Genomic DNA, 23,743 nt, shown 5'->3' with positions numbered 1-23,743 from the left:
GCTAAAGCAAAAAAAAAAATGCAAAATTCTGTGCCAGATCCTTCAGAAATGCACACACCAGGCCTCCCACATCCCCCAGCCCTCCAGACTGGCACTGGAAAGTACCTGCTCAGCTTTGTTTACAAGGGATTTCTTCTGCAAAGGGCTTTTTCTTCGCACTCACCCACCCTCTCTCCCCAGATCTCCTCTCACCAATCTGCTCCTCCTACCAGCAGGGAATCTTTGCTGGGCTTTCAAGCCAGCACAAGGTTCCACCACACAGAAATCACCAGCCCTGGTGCGTTTAGGCAATACTGAGCAGTATTAGAAGTTAACCATGCTGTGAAGTGGAGCCTGGAAAATCACACATTACATAATGCCCTGGGAGCAGCAGATTCTCCTCAGCAGCTCCACCAGTGATTTATACCTTCACACAAAAATCAGCTGCGAGGAAAGCAGCCACAACTGCAAAAGAACCCTAAATTCAGGTGCTTGGGCTGTAATGGATCCAGCAAATTTCCAGCCTGGCACTCCTTCCCAGCACGGCTGAGAACATTCTAGAAGCCTGACGGATTTGGGGGTAGTTCTGTTTACTTTGGGTTTTTTTTTTTTTAATAATGAAACTCTGTGGTTTATAAGAACTACTGAAAGCAGACTGTTTTTTTTCTTTTTCCCTTTTTTTTTTTCTAAGATTTAGTTTGTTTTTTCTCAAAGCCCCCCCCCTTAAAATAACGGATGTTTAAACCATATTTAGAGGCTCAGCTAAAGCAACTAATGAGTGTTAGGTAAGATGTCTCTCCATGTAGAACAATCTGTTCCAAAAGTTACCAAAAATAGCAATTCTCTAAACACTGCTGTGATGCAATATTTAACCCCTCGCTGCTGCAGCAGCAGAATTTGACCATTTTCCCCCAAAGCCTGCACAAAGGAGCTCTCCTTACCTAGGCTGGTGGGCTTGATCAGCTCGTCCAACAAGTCATAAAAGGGGAGTTTCTGCAGCTTGATGTCGGGGTGCACGGGGTGCAGGGCCGAGGCCAGGTGGGGCAGTTCCAGTTCGTGTTTGGGTCCCAGCAGCGACACGGGGAGCAGGGGGGACGTGGCGGGGTGGCCGTCGTAGCCCAGCTGTGGAATGGCGGAGGGCGACAGCGCGGCCGGCATGGAGCCCGAGTGCACGCTGGGCATGGACAGCTCTGCCGGCGTCATGATTTTCTGCGGGAACCTTCTCCTATAGAGTTCTTTGATTTTCATCTGCACGGCGGGGCTGCAGCCGGCCTTGAGCAGGTGCAGGGCTTTGGTCAGCAGTTCGTGTTTGCGGCCGTGCTTGTTCCTGCCCGCGTAGCCCAGCAGCACCTGCAGCTCCGACACTCGAAGGCTCATAACCATTTGCTTCAAAGAGACAAAACAGGGGGTTAACAGGTGAATTCAGAACCCTCACAAACTAAACAGAGGGTTAACAGGTGAATTTAGAACCCTCACCAAGGCTCAGAACCATTTGCCTCAAAGAAACAAAACAAAGGGTTAACACGTGAATTCAGCATCCTCATCAGACATAAAACAAAGGGTTAACAGGTGAATTCAGCACCCTCACCCAAGGCTTATAACCATTTGCTTCAAAGAAATAAACCAAAGAGTTAACAGGTGACTTTCGGCACCCTCACAAACAAAACAAAGGGTTAACAGGTGACTTCAGTATCCTCACCAGAAACAAAATAAAAGGGTTAAGAGGTGAGTTTCAGCATCCTCACCCAAGGCTCAGAACCATTTGCTTCAAAGAAACAAACCAAAGGGTTAACAGGTAAATTCAGCACCCTCACCAAGGCTCAGAACCATTTGCTTCAAAGAAGAAAAACAAAGAATTAACAGGTGACTTCAGCATCCTCACACACCAGAAAGGGCTTGAAGCCCGTTAAGCATTAAGTTTTCAAGGCTCTGTGCCCCTGCTCTGCCCCCTTCTACAATGCTCAGTATTTAATACAATACTCAGTAGTTATTACAACACTCAGTGTTTATTTTCAAATCTGCAATGAGAGATTTTTAAAAGCATTTCCATTCGGTGGGCAAAAAGCTGAGGAAAGGACTCGGTGCAAAATAAAGGTTATAACTAATTATTTGTTAATCACTTGCTAGAATCTCTGATTTTTCCTTGCTCTAGCTGGGTGTAAAAGCAGTTTTACACTGACAACACCCAGCCTCCCTCAGCTCCTGGCCTGCAGCAGAACTGACCCACACACGTTCAGAGAAAGGAGATCGATGGCATCAAAAGGAGAGTGAACATAATCCCGTTTGAGCCTTGTCACCTTCCCGGGTTAAAGGAAATTTCCTCTCCTTCCACCTCTGCTCTTCTCCCAGCAGAGCTGCGGGTCTGTTTGGATGGGAAGCTGGGCTTTGCCCTCTGCTAATTAACATCTTCATTAGCACAGCCATTTAGTGCCTCCCAACAGGACCCAATGAATCACACCGGTACAACTTGTCACCTGGCTCACTTCTCCCGGAACTGAGAAAAACACTTCCCAAACCAGTGAAACCAGTAATCACCAGTGCGCAGCAACTGGGCAGGCAGGAGCCAGAAAATCAACTCCAGGGCCTGGTTTTCATTGAAAAATACATTTCAGTGCTTGGCAGGGGCTTGCTCATCATCAGAAGGCCTGAGACACCAGCTGGAATGATGATCCAAAAGTTTGGATTCCCAAGGAATCATAAAGAAATACAATGCCTAAAACCCACTGAAGTGACTGAATTCAGGCTGATGATGTGCCTGTATCTTCTGCAGGAAAACCCTGAATATTCTGTAGTGAACCCCAGAAGATCTGATTCCAAACAACACCTGATGGATGGATCTGGGACCAAAGCAGCCAATGCAGCACACGAGCGAGGGCGCTGCAATTTCCCAGCCACTGAAGGATGAAGACCCAAAACCAGAATTTGCATTTGACATCTCTGAATTTGACTACAAATGCTCCCATCCTCTCTGCTCCTTCAAACAGTGCAAAGCGCTCGGTCTCAAACACTGCTCTGATTTTTTCCACATGAATTCTCAAACCTGAAGTGCCCAGATTAGAAATTGCTACCCCTAGCTTCAACAAAACCAGCCCAAACTCCCATCATCTCCTCAGAGCTTCAGTACCTGCCACAGATCTTCCCTGCCCAGGTGTCCACGGGAGCTTTTCCCTGCACTGAAACTGCTCCTGGTATCCAACAGCCCTAACTGAGATGATTCATGTCTTTAATGAGGTTTGCAGCAGCCACACTGAAGTCAAATTTGCCACAAGATTTCTGCTGTGCTGAACCACAGCTCGGGAAGCTCGCTGCAAATCCTTGTTTCAGCCTTCCACGAGCCCTTTGGATGGAACTGGAGTTGTTTTATTTTATTTCCCTGAATACCCCAAGAACCTTCTTCACACTCAACTCTGAGACTGTCAGAAAGCCACTAATGAGAACAGACGAGGTACTTGGTAAGAAATGAAGATGTCTTAAAAGAATAAGGCATTTCAGCTCCAATCTGAAGTGTTGACAGCTGAAAGGAAAGTGAAACAAATAGATTTGAAACATGGAAAAACACTATTTATAATGCCATACAAACACTTCTCCAACAGAATGAGTAGTTACAGCTGAAGGGTTTAATGCCATCACCATTAAGAGTCACTTCCTGAACAGGCAGAACCTCTCAGAGCTTCACTCTGTTCTTGTTTTGTGATAAACTCAGCTCGCCAAGAGCACGAGAGGATTAAGAAATAACTGAGGCGAGGGAGAAGCTCCTCTCCACGCTGGATAATTTCCATTTGTAAGGTAAAGGAGAGCTGGAATGAGCACACAGAGAGCAGGGGCCGTGCTGGAGCCAGCTCAGAGCCCAAAACAAACAAAATCCCCACATCTTCCCCAGCCCGCGCATTCCTGCTCAGGAGGACAGCAACAATTTTGTTTGCAGTGTTCAGGGCCCTGACAGATCCATCCCTAAAACCAGCAGTAAACCTGGTGGGTTTATTATAATTCCATAATTTATAGATAAACCTTCCATCCACATCTCAGAGAGGCAATGCCTCAAACCATGCCCACCTTGCACAGGGCACTGCCAGGGGTTGGTGCCCCTGGGAAAAGTTCCTACAACACCAACAGGAGAATTCCTGTCCCTCCTCCAACCCTGCCGGGGTTTACAGGGCCCAACCTGTGGGAAATGGATTCGTAAGAGATAAGAAATGCTGACTTAGAAATAGGACAGACGTTGCTGAAAGAACCAGAAACAATTTCCAAGGTTGGCCTTACAAATAAAACTAGGTATTTTAGAGAGATAAAACTTTGAAAGATGCATTGTGGTAGGACTCACAAGGGGTAATTTTAGATGATTGGCTTTAAGGCATTTACAGCATGGTGTGGCTACAGCTGATAGACCAAGAAACACTTAAATGTAATTAGGAAATAGTTGGCTGCTGATTGTGATGCTGCGAATTATAACATCTGTATTGTCTCACCCTTCACATGAGACTGAAAATGGAATAAAAGTTTTAAACCACCTCTCAGCTGCCCCATCTCTGGGTCGGGAAAGGGCTGAATCTGACACCAGCCCAGCTCCAGAGCAGAAACCCAAGCCCTCGCCATGCTCTGATCCACGGCACCCTGACCCTGGCACAGGCAGGACAGCACAACCCAGCGCTGCCAAACACACCAGGGAAATCCAGCAAAAGCCTCAATTGCTCCCATTTTCTCTGTCCCACCTCAACTGCAAGCCCTGGCTGGCTCAGCTGCAGCAGCAGAGCTGGAGGGCAGAGGCACAGGGAGTTCTGCTGCAGGAAATGTTGCATTTCTCTGCTGCAGCACGGGAGCACAAACATCACAAACCCCAGCACAAAGGCTGCCCCCAAATAACCAACACCTGCCCCACCCCTGGCTGCCCCAAAATGCTGGCATTTCCCTATGCTAACAGGAAATAAAGGAACAAAGCAACAACAAAAAGCTGAACTGCAGAGAAATGAAAGGAGGCCCAGCTCCCAAGGAGTGGCTGCAGAGAAATCCTGCACGCCTCAATTCCAGGTGTTGGTTGTGGGAATATCCATTCCTGCACACAGCACAAGGAATTGATGCTGTTTGGCTCCAAAAAGGTCGAGGTTTTGGCACTCAGCTTCAAACTGGTTTCCAACAAACCCCAGCCTCAAGCACACACCGGTACTGTGCACTCTGGCACTGAGGGGACACTCAATGCTCAAAAGGAGGATGAGGATGGTGAGAGACATTTTTCAGAAAGTCAGAAGGAGCTTTCCAGAAACCCAGCTGAGCAGGGGGTGGTGGCACATTTCTGCTCTGCCTGCCTGTGCACACCGATCTCTGAACACACCTCTGGCATTTCCTGCTCCACAACCCAGGCCAAGCCCGTGCTCCTGCACCAAATGCATCACTCCTGGGTGTCTGATTTTCAGCTGTTTGGAGGGCCTGGAAAGGCCCGGGGTGGCCTTGGGGCAGCCGCGTATCAAAGGACGAGAAGAGGCTTCAGTTCTTCTTTCGGTCTCGGTGTTTATTAATTGTTTATCTAAAAGATTTTCTCTCGGCCCGACAGAGCTCTGCTCAGCAGCCAGCCATGAGCACACTGTGCTGCCCTCCGGGCGGTCACCTATCTTTATACCCATGGTTACGTGTACAATATTTATCATTTTTCCCCAATCCTTTTTATTGCCCGGTGCACTTTCAGTAATGACCAATCCAAAAGTGCCACCATCACCACAGAAGATGGAGGAGAAGAAGAAGAAGAAGGACAGGACACGCCCCAATTCCTCCATCTTACTTCTCTAAACCCCCCTGTACAGAAATCCTAAACCCTGTGTCTCACCCTCTAATTAACTAATCCCTTCACCATTTAATATAAATAATATATATAATAAAATAATTGAAATATATGGCAGTAATCCATGGGCAGCACCAATGCCATTCCCCTCGTTCTCTTCCATAGGGAAGGGATCTTCTACCTACAGCTCTTGCCCAAAATAATCAGGACATTTTTTAAAAAGCTATTAAAGATGAAAACTGGAGAAGGTAAGAATCATTTACTTGGATTTTGTCTGCAACAGCAGAGATGAAATTTGGCTTTCCACACAAACCCAGTTGTCCCAGCCAAGGAAAGATTCCCAAACTGAGCTCCAGGAATTCCAGCCCTCAGCACAGCTCAGCAGCTCAGAGCATTTTCAGGAGCTGCATCTGGCCTCCATGACCTATGAAAATCAGGAATTAAGCTTAAAAATAAATAAAATCCAAGTGTTGCTGCCTCTGGATAAGACATTCCCTGGATAACCTGTGGCTGGTCCCACAGGCACTGATTATTCAGGGAAATAATCTGTGAACCTGAATTATTTTCCCCATTTTTAGAAGGGAGGGACTTGTCTGAGAGGTAAAAATCAGGTAGAAACCAATATTTATTTGTATTTTTAATAAACAGAGTGATGGACAAGGCTGAGCATTTTTCACCCACCCAGCAGCACCAAAACTGTCCTCAAAGCAAAATATTCAATTCCAAGTTTGATCCCTGGTTTTTGTTTTTTTTTTTAAAAGGACATTTCTCCAGTTATCAACCCTAGGATCTATCAGGAGAATCCAACGAGTTATTCCTGGATGTTTATATAAGCAGAAGCAGGGAATAAGCTCCAAAATATATTTAAATTATTTGCCAGAACAACAAGAAGCATTTGGCTTGGGCCCACACCACATTCTGTGCCTAAAGCAATCCAGCAGGTCCTCCCCATTAACCTGAAAGATAAGGGGGAGAAAAATAGGAATGAAAACAAAAAATCACCTCAAACTCAGTGAAAAGATGGAAGAGAATGAGCAAAAAGAGAGAAAAACAATAAACGGGAAATCATCAATATATAAGCAGCAATTCCAGGCAGTGATAGTAAATTTGTTATTAAAAACACAGTGATTAGCTTTAGTGAGCTTTTAGTAATTAAGGGTCATTATGACTGAAGAGAGCAAGCTCTGCAGCAAATTCCTTCACAGATGAAGGACAACACAAATGGAAATTTCCCCCTTATCAAACAGGAATTCTGGAATCACTTCCAAAAGACAGGCAAAAAAAAATTGAAATTGATCTTTTTTTCTCTAGCAAAAGCAACAAGAAGTGTCAGACGAGTATGGAAACGGTTCTGAATGAATCCCAGTAAACCCCAGGCCCCAGCTGTAAAAACACAGCTCCTGCAAGCTCTGAGCAGCCTTAACCCCTGCGAGGAACGTTCTGGAAAAGCGACACTCCCACAGAACTCCGGCCTATTTCATGTGGGATCTCAGCCCCTCAGGACTGAGGTGCCACCGAGAGCACCCTTGGGGGGCTCGGGAGTCCTGGAATGTTCCAGAAGTGTCTGGTGGCTGCACTTTGATCCTACACAGGAGACGACACCTGTATGAGGACAGGAGGGTTTCACCGGGGTGAATGGTGAAGGGATTGGTTAATTAGAGAGTGAAACACAGGGTTTAGGATTTCTGTACAGGGGGGTTTAGAGAAGTAAGATGGAGGAATTGGGGCGTGTCCTGTCCTTCTTCTTCTTCTTCTTCTCCTCCATCTTCTGTGGTGATGGTGGCACTTTGGGATTGGTCATTACTAAAAGTGCACTGGGCAATAAGGGTGAAAGGTATTGGGGAAAAATGATAAATATTGTACACGTAACCATGGGTATAAAGATAGGTGACTGTCCGGAGGGCAGCACAGTGTGCTCATGGCTGGCTGCTGAGCAGAGCTCTGTCGGGCCGAGAGAAAATCTTTTAGATAAACAATTAATAAACATAAAGACCGAAAGAAGAACTGAAGCCTCTTCTCGTCCTTTGATACGCGGCTGCCCCAAGGCCACCCCGGGCCTTTCCAGGCCCTTCAAACAGCCGAAAACCGGACAATTTCACATCTGTGAACCTGGCCAATCCCAAAGGTTAGAACATCCCCGTTGTTAATAACCCACATCCCCTCACCCTAAATCCCACCTGTTATGGTTTGGGCCTGGCACAGAGCCAGTGCCCTCATGAAAATGCTTTCACTCTGGTGTTTGCTGTGAGATGTGACCAGGAATAAGCAAAACAGGCTCTAGCTTAAACATAAAGAAAACTTTATTACTTAAACTACAGGAAAAATAGGAAAAACTATAGGGAAAAAAAAAAATTGAAAACTTTACAACAAACACTTTCATCCTCACTGCTACTAAAATCTCTCTGCCAATATCAAACTCCGAGCATCCATTGGTTTGACCACAGCATCTCAGAATTCTCACTTCTTCCTGGTCAAACCACCACGCCACCCAAGGAAACTCTCAAGGCTGAACTATAAAAATTGAGCTCTTTCTCCCCAAAATCTGCAGCAGGGACAGCCTGGCCCTTCCTGCCTTTGTCAGCAACCACCAGGCCACAGGTGGGAGCCCCTGCAATCCAGAGCTCAGCAGAACAATCATAAATAAATAAATATGCAACATCCTCCAGGCCTTAAGGAGGGTCCCGTCAGGAAAAGCTCTTTTTTGGCACCTGCAAGGTTGTGGGAATGGAGGCAGAAGCAGAGGAGTGAAGGAAGCAGGCAGCAGCAGGTTTAAATTTGATTTTGTTGCACATACAAGAGGATTGAGGATTTCTTCATCAAAGAAAGCTCTGTTTGCACAGGGTATCAGCGCTCAGAAAGGCCAGGCTGGAACTGCAGCAGCAAACAGCACAAATCAGCCAACAAAAAATGCTGGAAATGCCCAAACAGCCTGGGCAGAGCTGCTGAGGGCACCCCAGAGATCTGGGCCCCCTTAAATCCAACCTGAATTCCTGATTTCCCCAGGAATGCATTCCCTGCCACAGCCAGCAGGTGTTATTTACCTATTTACCTCTGCAGATTTCCTTGGCAATTCAATGGCTGCAAACCTATTTACAGCAACATTCTGACCCTTGAGCCGGCCTTCTCAGCCTCTACCATTCTGTGATTGTGCCATTTCCAACTCAGCTCCTGCACCTTTAAGAAGCTGGCGGGGAGGAAATCAAAAACTGCAGCACCTGAGGGGGAAGTTCCCACCAAAATCCTTCTGTACCAGCCCATGGAAGCACAGAACTTGGAATTCCACAGATAATTAACCCAAGGAATATTCCCCTGGCAAGCAGTTATTCTAGTTTTTATCTATTATATTGGTAAAACCTGACTGTCCCATATTCAGTGAATTTTGGGAAGTTCAGTGATGCTGTTCCATACCTGAACACCAATAAATCCCCAAATTCAGTGAATTTTAGGAAGCTCAGTGCTGCTGTTCCATACCTGAACACCAATAAATCCCCAAATTCAGTGAATTTTAGGAAGCTCAGTGATGCTGTTTCCTAAAAAAGTTTCCTAAATCCAGCATCCTCTCAGAATCACAGCTTCTAATCAAACCAAAACAACTGCAAACACCAATATAAGATCAAAATAAAACAACTTGAATATAAAATCAAAATAAAACAACCTGAACATGAATAAATGCCCAAATTCAGTTTTAGGAAGCTCAGTGCTGCTGTTCCATACCTGAACACCAATAAATCCCCAAATTCAGTGAATTTTAGGAAGTTCAGTGATGCTGTTCCATACCTGAACACCAATAAATGCCCAAATTCAGTGAATTTTAGGAAGTTCAGTGATGCTGTTCCATACCTGAACACCAATAAATGCCCAAATTCAGTTTTAGGAAGTTCAGTGCTGCTGTTTCCTAAAAAAAGAGTTTCCTAAATCCAGCATCCTCTCAGAATCACAGCTTCTAATCAAACCAAAACAACTGCAAACACCAATATAAGATCAAAATAAAACAACTTGAATATAAAATCAAAATAAAACAACCTGAACACCAATAAATGCCCAAATTCAGTGAATTTTAGGAAGTTCAGTGCTGCTGTTCCATACCTGAACACCAATAAATGCCCAAATTCAGTGAATTTTAGGAAGCTCAGTGATGCTGTTTCATACCTGAACACCAATAAATCCCCAAATTCACTTTTAGGAAGTTCAGTGCTGCTGTTTCCTAAAAAAGAGTTTCCTAAATCCAGCGTCCTCTCAGAATCACAGCTTCTAATCAAACCAAAACAACTGCAAACACCAATATAAGATCAAAATAAAACAACTTGAATATAAAATCAAAATAAAACAACCTGAACACGAATAAATGCCCAAATTCAGTTTTAGGAAGCTCAGTGATGCTGTTTCATACCTGAACACCAATAAATCCCCAAATTCAGTGAATTTTAGGAAGCTCAGTGCTGCTGTTCCATACCTGAACACCAATAAATCCCCAAATTCACTTTTAGGAAGTTCAGTGATGCTGTTCCATACCTGAACACCAATAAATCCCCAAATTCACTTTTAGGAAGTTCAGTGCTGCTGTTTCCTAAAAAAGAGTTTCCTAAATCCAGCGTCCTCTCAGAATCACAGCTTCTAATCAAACCAAAACAACTGCAAACACCAATATAAGATCAAAATAAAACAACTTGAATATAAAATCAAAATAAAACAACCTGAACATGAATAAATGCCCAAATTCAGTGAATTTTAGGAAGTTCAGTGCTGCTGTTCCATACCTGAACACCAATAAATGCCCAAATTCAGTGAATTTTGGGAAGTTCAGTGCTGCTGTTTCCTAAAAAAGAGTTTCCTAAATCCAGCGTCCTCTCAGAATCACAGCTTCTAATCAAACCAAAACAACTGCAAACACCAATATAAAATCAAAATAAAACAACCTGAACACCAATAAATCCCCAAATTCAGTGAATTTTAGGAAGCTCAGTGATGCTGTTCCATACCTGAACACCAATAAATGCCCAAATTCAGTGAATTTTAGGAAGCTCAGTGATGCTGTTCCATACCTGAACACCAATAAATCCCCAAATTCACTTTTAGGAAGCTCAGTGATGCTGTTCCATACCTGAACACCAATAAATCCCCAAATTCAGTGAATTTTAGGAAGCTCAGTGCTGCTGTTCCATACCTGAACACCAATAAATTGAAATTCCAGCCTGTAAATTCCAGCCAGAGCTCTCCAGCCAATCCCACCCAGCGATGTCACCGAGTTCTTTGGGGTGTCTGTCACTGCCTGCATCCCAAAAACCCACGGTGATAAAAGTCCCAAAACTCAGGGGCAGGATATTGGAAAAACAAACAGAGGCAGCCCCAGCCCCCTGAACTGCTGCTGGGCAAAGGCAGAATTTGGAATTTTTAACATCATCCCCACCTCTTAAAGGTTGTTCTGTGCTTTTGGCAGATGCCTGTGGGATTTCTGGGAGATGGGAAACACCTAAACCTGGCACTTTAGTGCCCCTCTGGACCCCAAATCCAGCCCTTTTCCTACAGTTTTTCCTCTGAGAGGGAGATCCAGCCAAACTGGGTGACCAGACCCCCAAATTCAGAGTTTGCCCACTGAACTCTATGGGGTTTTTTGTGGGATCCAGCCACAGACCAGACCCCAAAATTCAGAGTTTGCCCACTGAAATCTATGGGGCTTTTTGTGGGATCCAGCCACAGACCAGACCCCCAAATTCAGAGTTTGCCCACTGAACCCCGTGGGGTTTTTGTAGCATCCAGCCACAGACCAGACCCTCAAATTCAGAGTTTGCCCACTGAACTCTATGGGGTTTTTTGTGGGATGCAGCCACAGTATGTGACCAGAACCCCAAAATTCAGAGTTTGCCCACTGAATTCTGTGGGGTTTTTTGTGGGATCCAGCCACAGACCAGACCCCCAAATTCAGAGTTTGCCCACTGAAATCCTGTGGGGTTTTTGTGGGATTCAGCCCCAGTGTGTGACCAGACCCCCAAATTCAGAGTTTGCCCACTGAACCCCGTGGGGTTTTTGTAGCATCCAGCCACAGACCAGACCCTCAAATTCAGAGTTTGCCCACTGAGCCCTGTGGGGTTTTTGTGGGATGCAGCCACAGTGTGTGACCAGATCCCCAAATTCAGAGTTTGCCCACTGAAATCTATGGGGTTTTTTGTGGGATCCAGCCACAGACCAGACCCCCAAATTCAGAGTTTGCCCACTGAAATCTATGGGGTTTTTTGTGGGATCCAGCCACAGACCAGACCCCCAAAATTCAGAGTTTGCCCACTGAATCTTGTGGGGTTTTTTGTGGGATCCAGCCACAGACCAGACCCCCAAATTCAGAGTTTGCCCACTGAATCCTGTGGGGTTTTTTGTGGGATCCAGCCAGAGCCCCCAAATTCAGAGTTTGCCCACTGAACTCTATGGGGTTTTTGCAGCATCCAGCCACAGACCAGACCCCCAAATTCACAGTTTTCCCACTGAGCCCTCTGGGGTTTTCGGTGGGATCCAGCCAGAGCCCCCAAATTCACAGTTTGCCCACTGAACCCCGTGGGGTTTTTGGTGGGATCCAGCCAGAGCCCCCAAATTCAGAGTTTCCCCACTGAGCCCCGTGGGTTTTGTGTGGTGGCAATGAGGACACACCAGCCAGGCTGGGCAGGGATTTGCTCCAGCTGTGAGAGAGATTTGTTAGGAGAAGTCTGCCAAGACTTAAGTCATGTCTAAAGCAGGTTTGATTTAAAGCAAGGCCCGTTTTATCTTAATCCGTAACGAAAGTTTTAGCAGGCCCAGGAGAATTTCCCTGCTAGGTGAAGGATATTATTACTTTTGGTATTAAATAAGGTTGCTGACACAGTGGTAATCTCCATTTTCTTGGAGGCTCCAGGTTCTTTTCAGCCACGCTTAAACTTAATTGTCCCTGGTGTTTTTTTCTCCTAGCAGCTGGCAATGATTTCCACACGGAGCAGAGGCAGAAATTCCAGTTTAGGAATTGCTGGATCTGCCACAGGAGCCTCTCTGCAAACACACCTGAGGCTAAGGGTGAGCACAGTTATCTGGGAGAGGGTCAGGGCCACACAAATTGAGGTTTTATGGAGAATATTCTGCAGCAAAGCCTGACAGCAGAGCCAGCTCCTACGGGGTGAGGTGCACTGGAGATGTGCAAAGAGCTCCCTAAACCCAGTGTGCTCTCAGGATCACAGCTTCCAACCAAAACACAACAACTGTCAGAGCGCTCAGGGATGCTCTGAAATGCTGTCTGCTTGTGTAAAACAACACAGCACTGAGAAACCACACAGGAGGTCACAAACCCACACTGATTTCCCCTCCCTCCGTGGTTTCAAACAATAAAATATCCACTGTGGGATCCACAATTAACACAGAGAAATGATCCCACCAGCCCTTGGAGTGCTTTGGGATTTCCAGACAGGATTTTCCTGTCAGACTCCCTTCCAGCCATCCTTTCCCCACCACACACAAGCTCTGCTCGCTTCCTAAACACCTCAAATCCCTGCAGGAAGCACGGGGAGCTTTGGAGAGTCAATTTTGGAGGGAAAGCTGGAGAAGAATGCACCTGGAATCCCACGAATGCGCTGCAGGAGCAGGACACACCAAGCCCAGCATTGCCAGGTGTGGGATCTCAGCCCCTCAGGACTGAGGTGCCACCGAGAGCACCCTTGGGGGGCTCGGGAGTCCTGGAATGTTCCAGAAGTGTCTGGTGGCTGGACTTTGATCCTACACAGGAGACGACACCTGTATGAGGACAGGAGGGTTTCACCGGGGTGAATGGTGAAGGGATTGGTTAATTAGAGAGTGAAACACAGGGTTTAGGATTTCTGTACAGGGGGGTTTAGAGAAGTAAGATGGAGGAATTGGGGCGTGTCCTTTCCTTCTTCTTCTTCTTTTTCTCCTCCATCTTCTGTGGTGATGGTGGCACTTTGGGATTGGTCATTACTAAAAGTGCACGGCAATAAGGGTGAAAGGTATTGGGGAAAAATGATAAATATTGTACATGTAACAATGGGTATAAAGATAGGTGACTGTCCGGAGGGCAGGACAGTGTGCTCATGGCTGGCTGCTGAGCAGAGCTCTGTCGGGCCGAGAGAAAATCTTTTAGATAAACAATTAATAAACATAAAAACCGAAAGAAGAACTGAAGCCTCTTCTCGTCCTTTGATACGCGGCTGCCCCAAGGCCACCCCGGGCCTTTCCAGGCCCTTCAAACAGCCGAAAACCGGACACCCAGGGGTCGGTGTTTGCCTGTAAAACTCTGTCAATCCCTGCTGCACCAACAGCCAGCCTTGCATTGCCTTGTGTTTGTCAGCTCCAGCTTGATTAAAATAAATTATTGACAGAGGAGATGCAGATTTGCCTCCAAGATTTGAAAACGCAATCTTATTTCTGTACCTTGCAAAGTGATTTATTCCCCACGTGGCCTAAGTGAAAAATTAAAAAATTAGTTATCCACTAAAACTTTGCTATTAATTAGCTCCAAATGAGCTAACACTTCCAGAGATGAGATTGTGCACTCAAATACACCCAAACTATCCCCTTTTTTCTCCTCATTTGTCCCATTTTCCAGGATGCAGCACAGGAGACAGACGACATCATCCCTGCCTATTATTCTGGTATCTCAAGGAGGTTTAATTAAGAATCATATTAAATTTGGATACTGAATTGCAAAGTGTTGAACAGCAGGGCGAAGGCAGTACATAATTGAATCTCATTTCCCTGAAAAGTAACCAATGGCTCTGCTCACGCCCCAAGAGAGGGAAAACTGCAAAACCGGAGCGATCAGCTCACAATTCACGCTGGAAAAGGGGAAATCAAATCCCAACGAGACAAATTAGCTCAAATCCTAAAGGAATCAAGCTGCAGGTTTTCAGGACAAAACTGTCCATAGGATTTGCTTGGAATTCTGAAAGGAAAAATTCACCTACACGCAAGTAGGAGATAAGGCGATAGAGAAAGGGCAATTTGAAAGGGGAACAAAGGATCAAGTGGTCAAGGCAAAGTGCACAGGAGGTGGTAGGGGATTGCCTGAAAAAAGGGAAAAATCTCACAAAAGTGCAAAAAGTTAAATGGGGGAAAGGAAAGAAAGGGGAAAAAGAAAGGAAAAGGGGAAAAAAAGGGAGAAAAGAAAGGGAAAGGGAAAAAAAGGGGGAAAAAAGGGGAGGAAAAAAGGGGGAAAAAGGGGGGAAAAAGGGGAAAAAGGGGAAAAAGGGGGGAAAAAGGGGAAAAGGGGAAAAAGGGGGAAAAAAGGGGGAAAAAAGGGGGAAAAAAGGGGAAAAAGGGGGGAAAAAAGGGGGAAAAAGGGAAAGGGGGGAAAAAGGGGAAAAGGGGGAAAAGGGGAAAAGGGGGGAAAAAAGGAAGGGGAAAAAAGGGGGAAAAAGGGGGAAAAAAGGGGGAAAAAAGGGGAAAAAGGGGGAAAAGGGGGGAAAAAAGGGGGCAAAAGGGGGCAAAAGGGGGCAAAAGGGGGCAAAAGGGGGGAAAAGGGGGGAAAAGAGGGGGAAAAAGGGGAAAAGGGGAAATAGGGGAAAAAGGGAAAAAGGAAAAAGGGAAAAAGGGGAAAGGGGAAAAAGGGAAAAGGGAAAAGGGGAAAAAGGGGAAAAGGGAAAAAGGGAAAAGGGAAAAAGGGAAAAGGGAAAGGGAAAAGGGAAGGAAAAGGAAAAAGGAAAAAAAAAAAAGGAAAAGGGGAAAAGGGGGAAAGGGAAAAAGGGGAAAAAGGGGGAAAGGGGAAAAAGGAAAATTTACATCCCATACTGATACCGATGAACTGCTAAAATGTATTTTATGATGAAAGAAATCAGAAAAAAAAATATTTCTGGGATGTGAATCCAAGCCCAGGTGAAAATCCTGGCAGGGAGTTCTTCAATAATAATAAATAATATTTATATCCTGGCAGGGAGTTCTTCAATAATAAATATTAATAATAATATTTATTATAAATGAATAAAATTTTTAAAACTAAATTATATATAGTATAGAATTTACATTTACATCACATATTGACACAGATTAAAGTGCTAAAATGTATTTTATGGTTAGAGAAATCAGCAAAAGTAGTTTTATGATGTGAATTCAAACCCAGGTGAAAATCCTGGCTGGGAAATGTTCAGCTCCCATTGAAAAAAAACTCCTGTCCTCACAGAATTGCTATTTATTTCTTTATTTCTTATAAATAAATAAAATTAATTAAATAAATTAAATAAATCAATTCTATATTCTGTATGGCAGGGAGAAGTTCAGCTCCCATAGAAAACCTCCTGTCCTCACAGAATCACAATCTATTTATTATAATAAAAAAATAAATAAATGATAAATTTAACAAATTTAATAAATAAAATAAATAAATTCTATATTCTGTATGGCAGGGAGAAGTTCAGCTCCCATTGAAAACCTCCTGTCCTCACAGAATCGCAATCTATTTATTATAAATAAATAAATAAATTTAACGAATGTAATAAATAAAATAAATAAATTCTATATTCTGTATGGCAGCAGCACGTGCCAAGGCCCGAATGCAGATCCCAGGGCTGGAGCCCAAAGTGCCCTGGGCACAGAGAATGGGAAATGGGGAGCAGGAAATTCAGATTTTCATTCAGTTTTCAGCAGGAAATTCAGTTTTCCATTCAGTTTTCAGCAGGAAATTCAGTTTTCCATTCAGTTTTCAGCAGGAAATTCAGTTTTCCATTCAGTTTTCAGCAGGAAATTCAGTTTTCCATATCAGCCCCCTTCTCCCCAGTGTGCAGAGTGCCCAGCGAGGGCAGCAGAACGGCACAGGAAGCAGATCTTCCTGCTTTTCTTCAGCCCTCAATGAGAAAGAAAATGCTTTGCAATGAAAACACAGCCAAAGATGCACCTTGGGCAAGGCCTGAACTGCTGGCAAAGCTGACCCCGACCCCCAATGCTATTTCAGCCCTCACAATCTGGGATATTCTGGGATATTCTGGGATATTCTGTCCGTGCCAGAGCAGTGCATTTTATGTGTATGACCAGAGTGTTACCCATAGGCCCGAGCACGCAGCGAGTGAGGAAATTCTCTGTATTCTGTGCAATATTTTCCTGGCCCTCACAGAGCTCAGCAGCCCCTCAGGAGCGCTTTCCCAGCACATGCCAAGGACATGGCTTGGTGGGAAAAGGGAGATCCCATTCCCCCAAGCACCACCCCATCCTGCAGACACCTCTCCTCACCATCAGCCCGAATCCAATGAATTTATCGCCACCATAACCCCTACCCTGCACAGAAACAAACGCCCTCATGGAAGGAGGGGATTTTTAGAAGCCAAGTTTCAGCCACACCTAGGATTCCAAATCCATGAAAACCACTGCAAGTGAACTGCAACGGGATGCAAAGGGAGAACTCTGAGAGCAAAACGATCCAAATCCCAAGCAGGTGAGAGAGCTGCAGCTTCTGACTCTGCATTCCCTCAGTTTTCCAAGCCTTCCTGCCCCATTTATCCCATGGATGAATGGAGGATGCTCCATCCCTGCCCCTTTCCATCCTGACTGCCCCACCTCATTAACCACCTCATCCAGCAATTTGCATACACACAAGGCTTTTGCAGCTCATTAATGGCCCCTGAATAACTCTCACACGTTCATGAATTTATTCCCTGCCTGTCCCTTTTACACACACAGGATTATTTAGGGTCTGCTGACAAAACAAGGCAATTTCTGGGTGGCAGCAGAGATTTTTTAGCATGAACTGGCTTCGCCTTTGTGCCTCCTGACCCACCCCTAGGTAAAAACTTCCAGGTAAGGATGTTTAAAGTGCTTCACAATACTGCTCAGCCTCTATAGCAAAAGGAAAAATAAAAATAGAGACATCAAGACATCATCCTGTGGGCCCAAGGAATGGAGTCCGTGCGGTTCATTAATTATTAATTAGCTCAAGCCTTTTACCAACCTGTGTGAATGTCCTCTAAAAAACAGAGGCACATTCTACCAAACTTGTGGAGTGAAGTGAACGTGGGAAACAAGTTCCAACCCATCCCATTCCCCTCCACGCAGCCTGGCACCACCTCAGAGCCCTCCACGTGTGCAAAAACAACAGCACAGGTCCAAGGAAAGCTGAAAATCCAGTGTGCACACACGGGCTGAGCATTCCCCGGCACCAGGAACTGCTTGGAGAAAGTGAAGCAGCCCTGGATGCTCAGCTATTCAAAGTTCTGTGTTAGCACCGGGCTGGGCTGTTCTGAGCAAACAGCAGGGGAAGGTCATGCAGGGAGTGCTGCACTGCCCTCTCCCTTAAATTAACATGGTCCTGAGCAGCCAGACCTGGGGGTTTGCAGGATGGAGCATCACTGGCAGGGCCCGGTTTGATGCCCACAACTCGTGGGGAAAGCAGAGCAGCCAGGCCAGAGCTTTGCACAGCGACCTTTGCCACTGCAGGGCCCAAGATAAACACAGGTATGAGAACACCAGCTCAGCTGCGAGCACACAAACCACCGGGAGAAACGGCTGGGAGGGAGCAGAGAGCAAAAAGAAAAATTATTCTAAATTGTGTCTAAGTGTGGGTGGGTTCGGTGGTCTCATCATAAAAAACAAATTAAATAATTATATATACATATATACAGAGAGATGAGAAGGGGAAATGTCAGAGGATGGCACAAGTCCAGCATGACTTCCCTAATGAAGAAATAATGAAAGCTCAGAGTTATCAACCTAAAAATAGAGGATGTGGGGACAGCTGTGATCCAATCTAGAACGCCACGAGCAGCACCCAGAGATGGACAGGGAGGAGCTGTCTGTCCTCCTCCATCACAGCACCCAGAGATGGACAGGGAGGAGCTGTTTGTCCTCCTCCATCACAGCACCCAGAGATGGACAGGGAGGAGCTGTTTGTCCTCCTCCATCACAGCACCCAGGGACGGAACCAGGCTCCAAACAACACAGGCAGCGCCAGAAACCCTCCCAAAATAAAGGTTCTAAAGGTTCAAGGACACCTGGAGAGGCACTTGAGAACAGAGTTATCATGGCTCCTGCACCCACTGGATGCACAGGGCTGAGGGGAAGGTGTAGTAAACCCCTCAGGTTTAGCCAGGGCCCCTTGGAGAATAGAATGCTGACACAGCGGCAAAGAAGTTTCCTGTCCCCAGGGACATCCGCCTTGTACCTTATCCCTATAGCCATGTAAGGCAATATTGTGTTAACCCTACCATTGGTCACTTATGGTCACTCTAACACCTTTGCCATTGGTCAGGATTGGATCCAGGCCAAGGGTATAAAAGTAGCACACTGTACCCCTACTAACTCGGAAGAAGAAGAGCTGAGACCCTTCACGGACCCTCCAATAAAGCCATACTCGTGGAACAGCCAGCGTCTTCTGCTTCTCCTCTCTCTACCGTCTGCTGGAGCCTTAGGCCAAGGGAAAAGCTACCTAGCAAGCAAAGCTGAAATCACAAGAGCTGCCTGATCACTAAGAGCTGAATATTCCCTGCTTGCTAGGGGCTGACCCGCGGCCTTGGTCTGAGAGCGAGCTGGCTTCTGGCACCCAGTCCCCTTGGGGCTGAGCTCTGGAGCTGGAACAGCTTGCATAGGATACGACCAAGCAAGGCTCATTTAAGGAGCTGTTTGTCCTCCTCCATCACAGCACCCAGGGACGGAACCAGGCTCCAAACAACACAGGCAGCGGCAGAAACCCTCCCAAAATAAAGGTTCTAAAGGTTCAAGGACACCTGGAGAGGCACTTGAGAACAGAGTTATCATGGCTCCTGCACCCCCTGGATGCACAGGGCTGAGGGGAAGGGGCTGCAGATGGAGGAACATTGCAGGCAGGGATTTCTCCCACTTTGCCCTGTGGTTGCTTTTCCTCACTCACACATCTCCAGGAGCTGCAGGATGGACGCCTGCTCTGAACCACCACAGCCACCTTTCCATCCCCAAGAAGCAGTTTCTAACACGTTTATTTTCAGCCATTTCCTCTAAAAGCCAAGTGACATTGTTGATGCCTCAAATAAAAATGTCACTGCAGAACAGAAAGAGACACACTTTACCAGCAAAGAGGCAAAAGTAGGAATTAACCGAATGAAAACCTGGGTGGACACCCTTTAGAAAAATATTATTTCAAATCCTTGTGATTCGAACCAACAACAGTTCTGATACTTGAAATAAAAAAAAAAAATTCTGAAGCCCTGCCATGGAGTGGCCTCAGCAGATTCACAGATGAGAGGCTGTTAAATCAACACAGAACCTACCAAAAAGAACAGCTTTGTTTGTGTCCCACGTTCCTGGCGCTGTGCATTTCTAGGTGCACTCACAGCTCCATCCAGAGCCTGAGCAGAGCTGCCTCCAACAGCTTTTCCAAGAAGCTGAAAATCTCCACAAATACTTGGACGGCTTCAAAGGCTCTTATTTTGCACCAGGGAAACGAGATACAACATCTGCACAGAAGTGAGATCATTTTGTCAGGGGAGTCTCGAGAAACAAGACGAGGAATGAATGTATCAAAAACATTCTCATCCACACAACTCTTCACAGGACCCTCCTGCAGCTCACATCACAGATTTTACCTGAACCAAATTATCCCTACTGCATCCCTTCTGCTTTTCACAAAAAATACAGAACCCTAAGCTAAATTGCCAAGGCAAACTCACTTTGCTGCTATTTTCACCCTATATTCTATTTTGCACACTAACTAACCATTTCTCATTGGATATCTTGCATAAACCATCCTGTACAGCCCATTTTCAGTGGAATATCTTGGGTAAGCCCAGCTTAGAGAAGCCAGGCCTCCAAGTTCTGCCCAGCACGGATTTCTGAGAACATTGCTCACGTGTCTGCACGCTCCACTGGCTGTGACCACAAAAGATGCAACTTCAGGCGTTGCAGCAAAGCAAGGAGGAGATTGAGCTCAGCTTTCCACGGGTTTAGAGCCATGGATTTAGCAGGAGAAGGGGAAGGAGTAGGAGAGCTTCAAAATGGACAATGATTTCATGGAGCCTCCTGGTGCAGAGCTGTGTCACCTTCTCTCCTCTAAAGGTTCACTGCTTATGAAATTTTAATTTCTGGGAGTAATTCCCACCTTTTCCACTGGGATCAGTGGACAGCCTCAGGAACTGCTTTGCACACTGCTGAGGACGTGCACAAACAGAAATCCTCAGGAGTAAAAACCCCTCAAGAACAGCACTGTGGCACGGAATCAGCTGCCCAAAGCCCATCCCCAGGAATTGTGTGTCCCACAAGCGAGGCCCAGCAGCACGGCCTGGCAGGTTTGGGAGCAGGGCTCCTTCAGCCTGGCGGAGAAAAGGCTTTGGAGCAACCTCCTGGCAGCCTCCCAAGGTGTCCAGGAGGTCACCACGGAAACAGCCGGATCCTCCCGCTGCACACAGCACAGGCTAAGGAGGAGGCTCGGGATGGAGACCGAAACCAGCCAAACCAACCCTGTTGGCACATGAGAGCAGCTAAACCAGAGAAGAGGCTGTGCACAGAGGGGGTGCCATCCCCATCCCTGGAGGGGTCACACCAAGCCCTGAGTGACCTGCTCTGCCCGGGCTGCAGATTGCCCACAAGCAGAATCACTGAATGATCTGTGGGTGGTCAGGATCAAGGAGGCGTCAAACGGAAAGAAACACCAAGAAAAACCAACGGGAGAGCCCTGCTGAACTCTGGCTTAAAGAATTCAGCATGACAATTTCTACCAGAGCTGGAAACTGGGGAAAAGCACTCAGGATACAGCACAAGCAGATAAGGGCCAGGGCAGGAAGTCCCTCCGGAGATGAAGGGATGCTCCCCCGTGTGTGCAGGAGGAGGGCTGGCTGTGTGAGCCCGAAGCAGGGCACAGACAGGAGCTGCCCCTGCTCCCTGCCTGCTGTCAGGCATCCTTCCCGCATGGAAACGGCCCCTGGAGCATTTCCTGCAGCCCAGGCAGGGCCCATCCATGTTTACTCCCATGGGCCCAGGCAGGGCCCATCCATCTCTACTCCCATGGGCCCAGGCAGGGCCCATCCATCCCTACTCCCATGGGCCCAGGCAGGGCCCATCCATGTTTACTCCCATGGGCCCAGGCAGGGCCCATCCATGTTTACTCCCATGGGCCCAGGCAGGGCCCATCCATGTTTACTCCCATGGGCCCAGGCAGGGCCCATCCATCTCTACTCCCATGGGCCCAGGCAGGGCCCATCCATCTCTACTCCCATGGGCCCAGGCAGGGCCCATCCATCTCTACTCCCATGGGCCCAGGCAGGGCCCATCCATGTTTACTCCCATGGGCCCAGGCAGGGCCCATCCATCTCTACTCCCATGGGCCCAGGCAGGGCCCATCCATCTTACTCCCATGGGCCCAGGCAGGGCCCATCCATCTTACTCCCATGGGCCCAGGCAGGGCCCATCCATCTCTACTCCCATGGGCCCAGGCAGGGCCCATCCATCTCTACTCCCATGGGCCCAGGCAGGGCCCATCCATCTCTACTCCCATGGGCCCAGGCAGGGCCCATCCATCTCTACTCCCATGGGCCCAGGCAGGGCCCATCCATCTCTACTCCCATGGGCCCAGCCAGCCCATTCCCATTTCCCAACCCAACCACGGGAAGTTCGCTGCAGAGCATCTGCAGTGCAGCCCGTGAGGGGACAGCCCTTATCTGTGTCCCCTAAATAAACTCCCACGTGGCCACAGAGCCCCTGCTCTGCTGCAGGGCCCAGGGCTCCCTTCTCCCCCAGCACAGCCTTCAGCAGGCTCCTCTTCCTCGCCATTCATTATCCTGCCACTTCCCATATCAATCTCTTGTGTATCATCTCCCATAGACGTGAAGGTCAAGCTCAGGCTGACCTCTGGTCTAATTGTACCCTGGCTTTTCATTTCTTTGTTTCCCATATCCCAGACAAGCCCATAACACCCTCCCACTCCTCCCCAGCCTTGGAATCCAATCTGCAGGGACACAACAGACCGGCAGGGACAGCCCCAGTCCCAAAGGGAAAAGCAGATGAAGCAAATTGCTGAGCAGCTCCCAGATCAATGCAGCTGCACCAGGCACGGCAGCCTCGGCCAAAGAGGGAGAAGAAAAGGTTTGAAGGGACAATAATATCCTGTTCACCTGGTTCCACAGAATTCTGCCTGAAAACCTCTGCAAGATCAGAGCAAAGCTACCATCTCTCGCCCCATCCTCAGCTCCATCTGTTCTCAAAGCTTTCATACTTCCAGTTTGTCTTGTAGCCCCCAAGCTTTTAATTTACTTTGAAATAGCCACATTTTATGGCAGTGACCACCTTTGAAACGGCTTTGATAGCGTTGAGTAAAATTACAGAAATAAGCAGTCTTTTGTAAGCTCCTTTCTCCTCCTCATCCCCCTCCCTTGCAAAAGATTTTTGAATATCTGCTCTCTCTACTCACTCTGCTTTTAAGAAAGGCATTTGTTTCCATGAACAGACTGCTATTGAAGGTACTACGTGCAATTTCTGCATCATAAATCCAATCATCTCCCCTTTAAAAAGCCCAAACCAACACTCTCAGCACTCACTGGTCTGCACAGAGCTGGAGCACAGACAGAGCACAATCAATACCTGAGCTTCAGCAAGAGGATCCCAAACTCAGCTGCCCCAGGCGGGCATTTCCCCTTTTCTGCTGCTCAAGAACAACACAAACACTCATTTGTGGTTCTGTTAATCAGAGGTGAAGGGGGGCAGCACAGGCTGAGGCACACAAGGTATTTACAGAGAAGTTTTTCACGTAAAAGCCATGTTTGCATTCTTCCCTGAAATCTGGGGTTTTCAAAAGGCTTTTGCTACTTTTTATGGAGGGTGATAAAGCCAAGTTTTCCATTAGAAGGGCACCTGTAGAGCAAAAGTTTCTACACTGGAAGCACAGCAGCAAAAGCAAAGAGACATTGCTGACACAACTTCAGCTCTGGAGGTGAAATCCTCTCCTCGTATTGCCAAGAGCCAAAGATCAGGGCCTCATGTAAGAGAAAAGCCCCAAGAGAGAAAATCCATTCTCCAGCCACAAATCCTCTGGGACACTGAGAGATCCAAAAGTTAACCCTCTCAAAATGCTGATTCCCAAGCAAC

General features: G+C 46.8%; 1 protein-coding gene across 1 annotated transcript in view; it reads right to left on the bottom strand.

Annotated features, from left to right (window-relative positions):
- PIAS1 (protein inhibitor of activated STAT 1) overlaps nucleotides 1-23,743 on the bottom strand; it is a 68,737-nt gene that overhangs the window by 39,737 nt on the left and 5,257 nt on the right. The window contains exon 2 of the mRNA XM_064722383.1: nucleotides 921-1,365. Coding sequence (XP_064578453.1) covers nucleotides 921-1,365 — 445 coding nt within the window. The remainder of the gene's footprint in view (nucleotides 1-920; nucleotides 1,366-23,743) is intronic.

Source organism: Zonotrichia leucophrys, chromosome 10 (genome assembly GCF_028769735.1).
Source record: "Zonotrichia leucophrys gambelii isolate GWCS_2022_RI chromosome 10, RI_Zleu_2.0, whole genome shotgun sequence".
In the NCBI taxonomy this organism is placed as follows: Eukaryota; Metazoa; Chordata; class Aves; order Passeriformes; family Passerellidae; genus Zonotrichia; species Zonotrichia leucophrys.
This window is presented reverse-complemented; position numbering and strand designations above follow the sequence as displayed.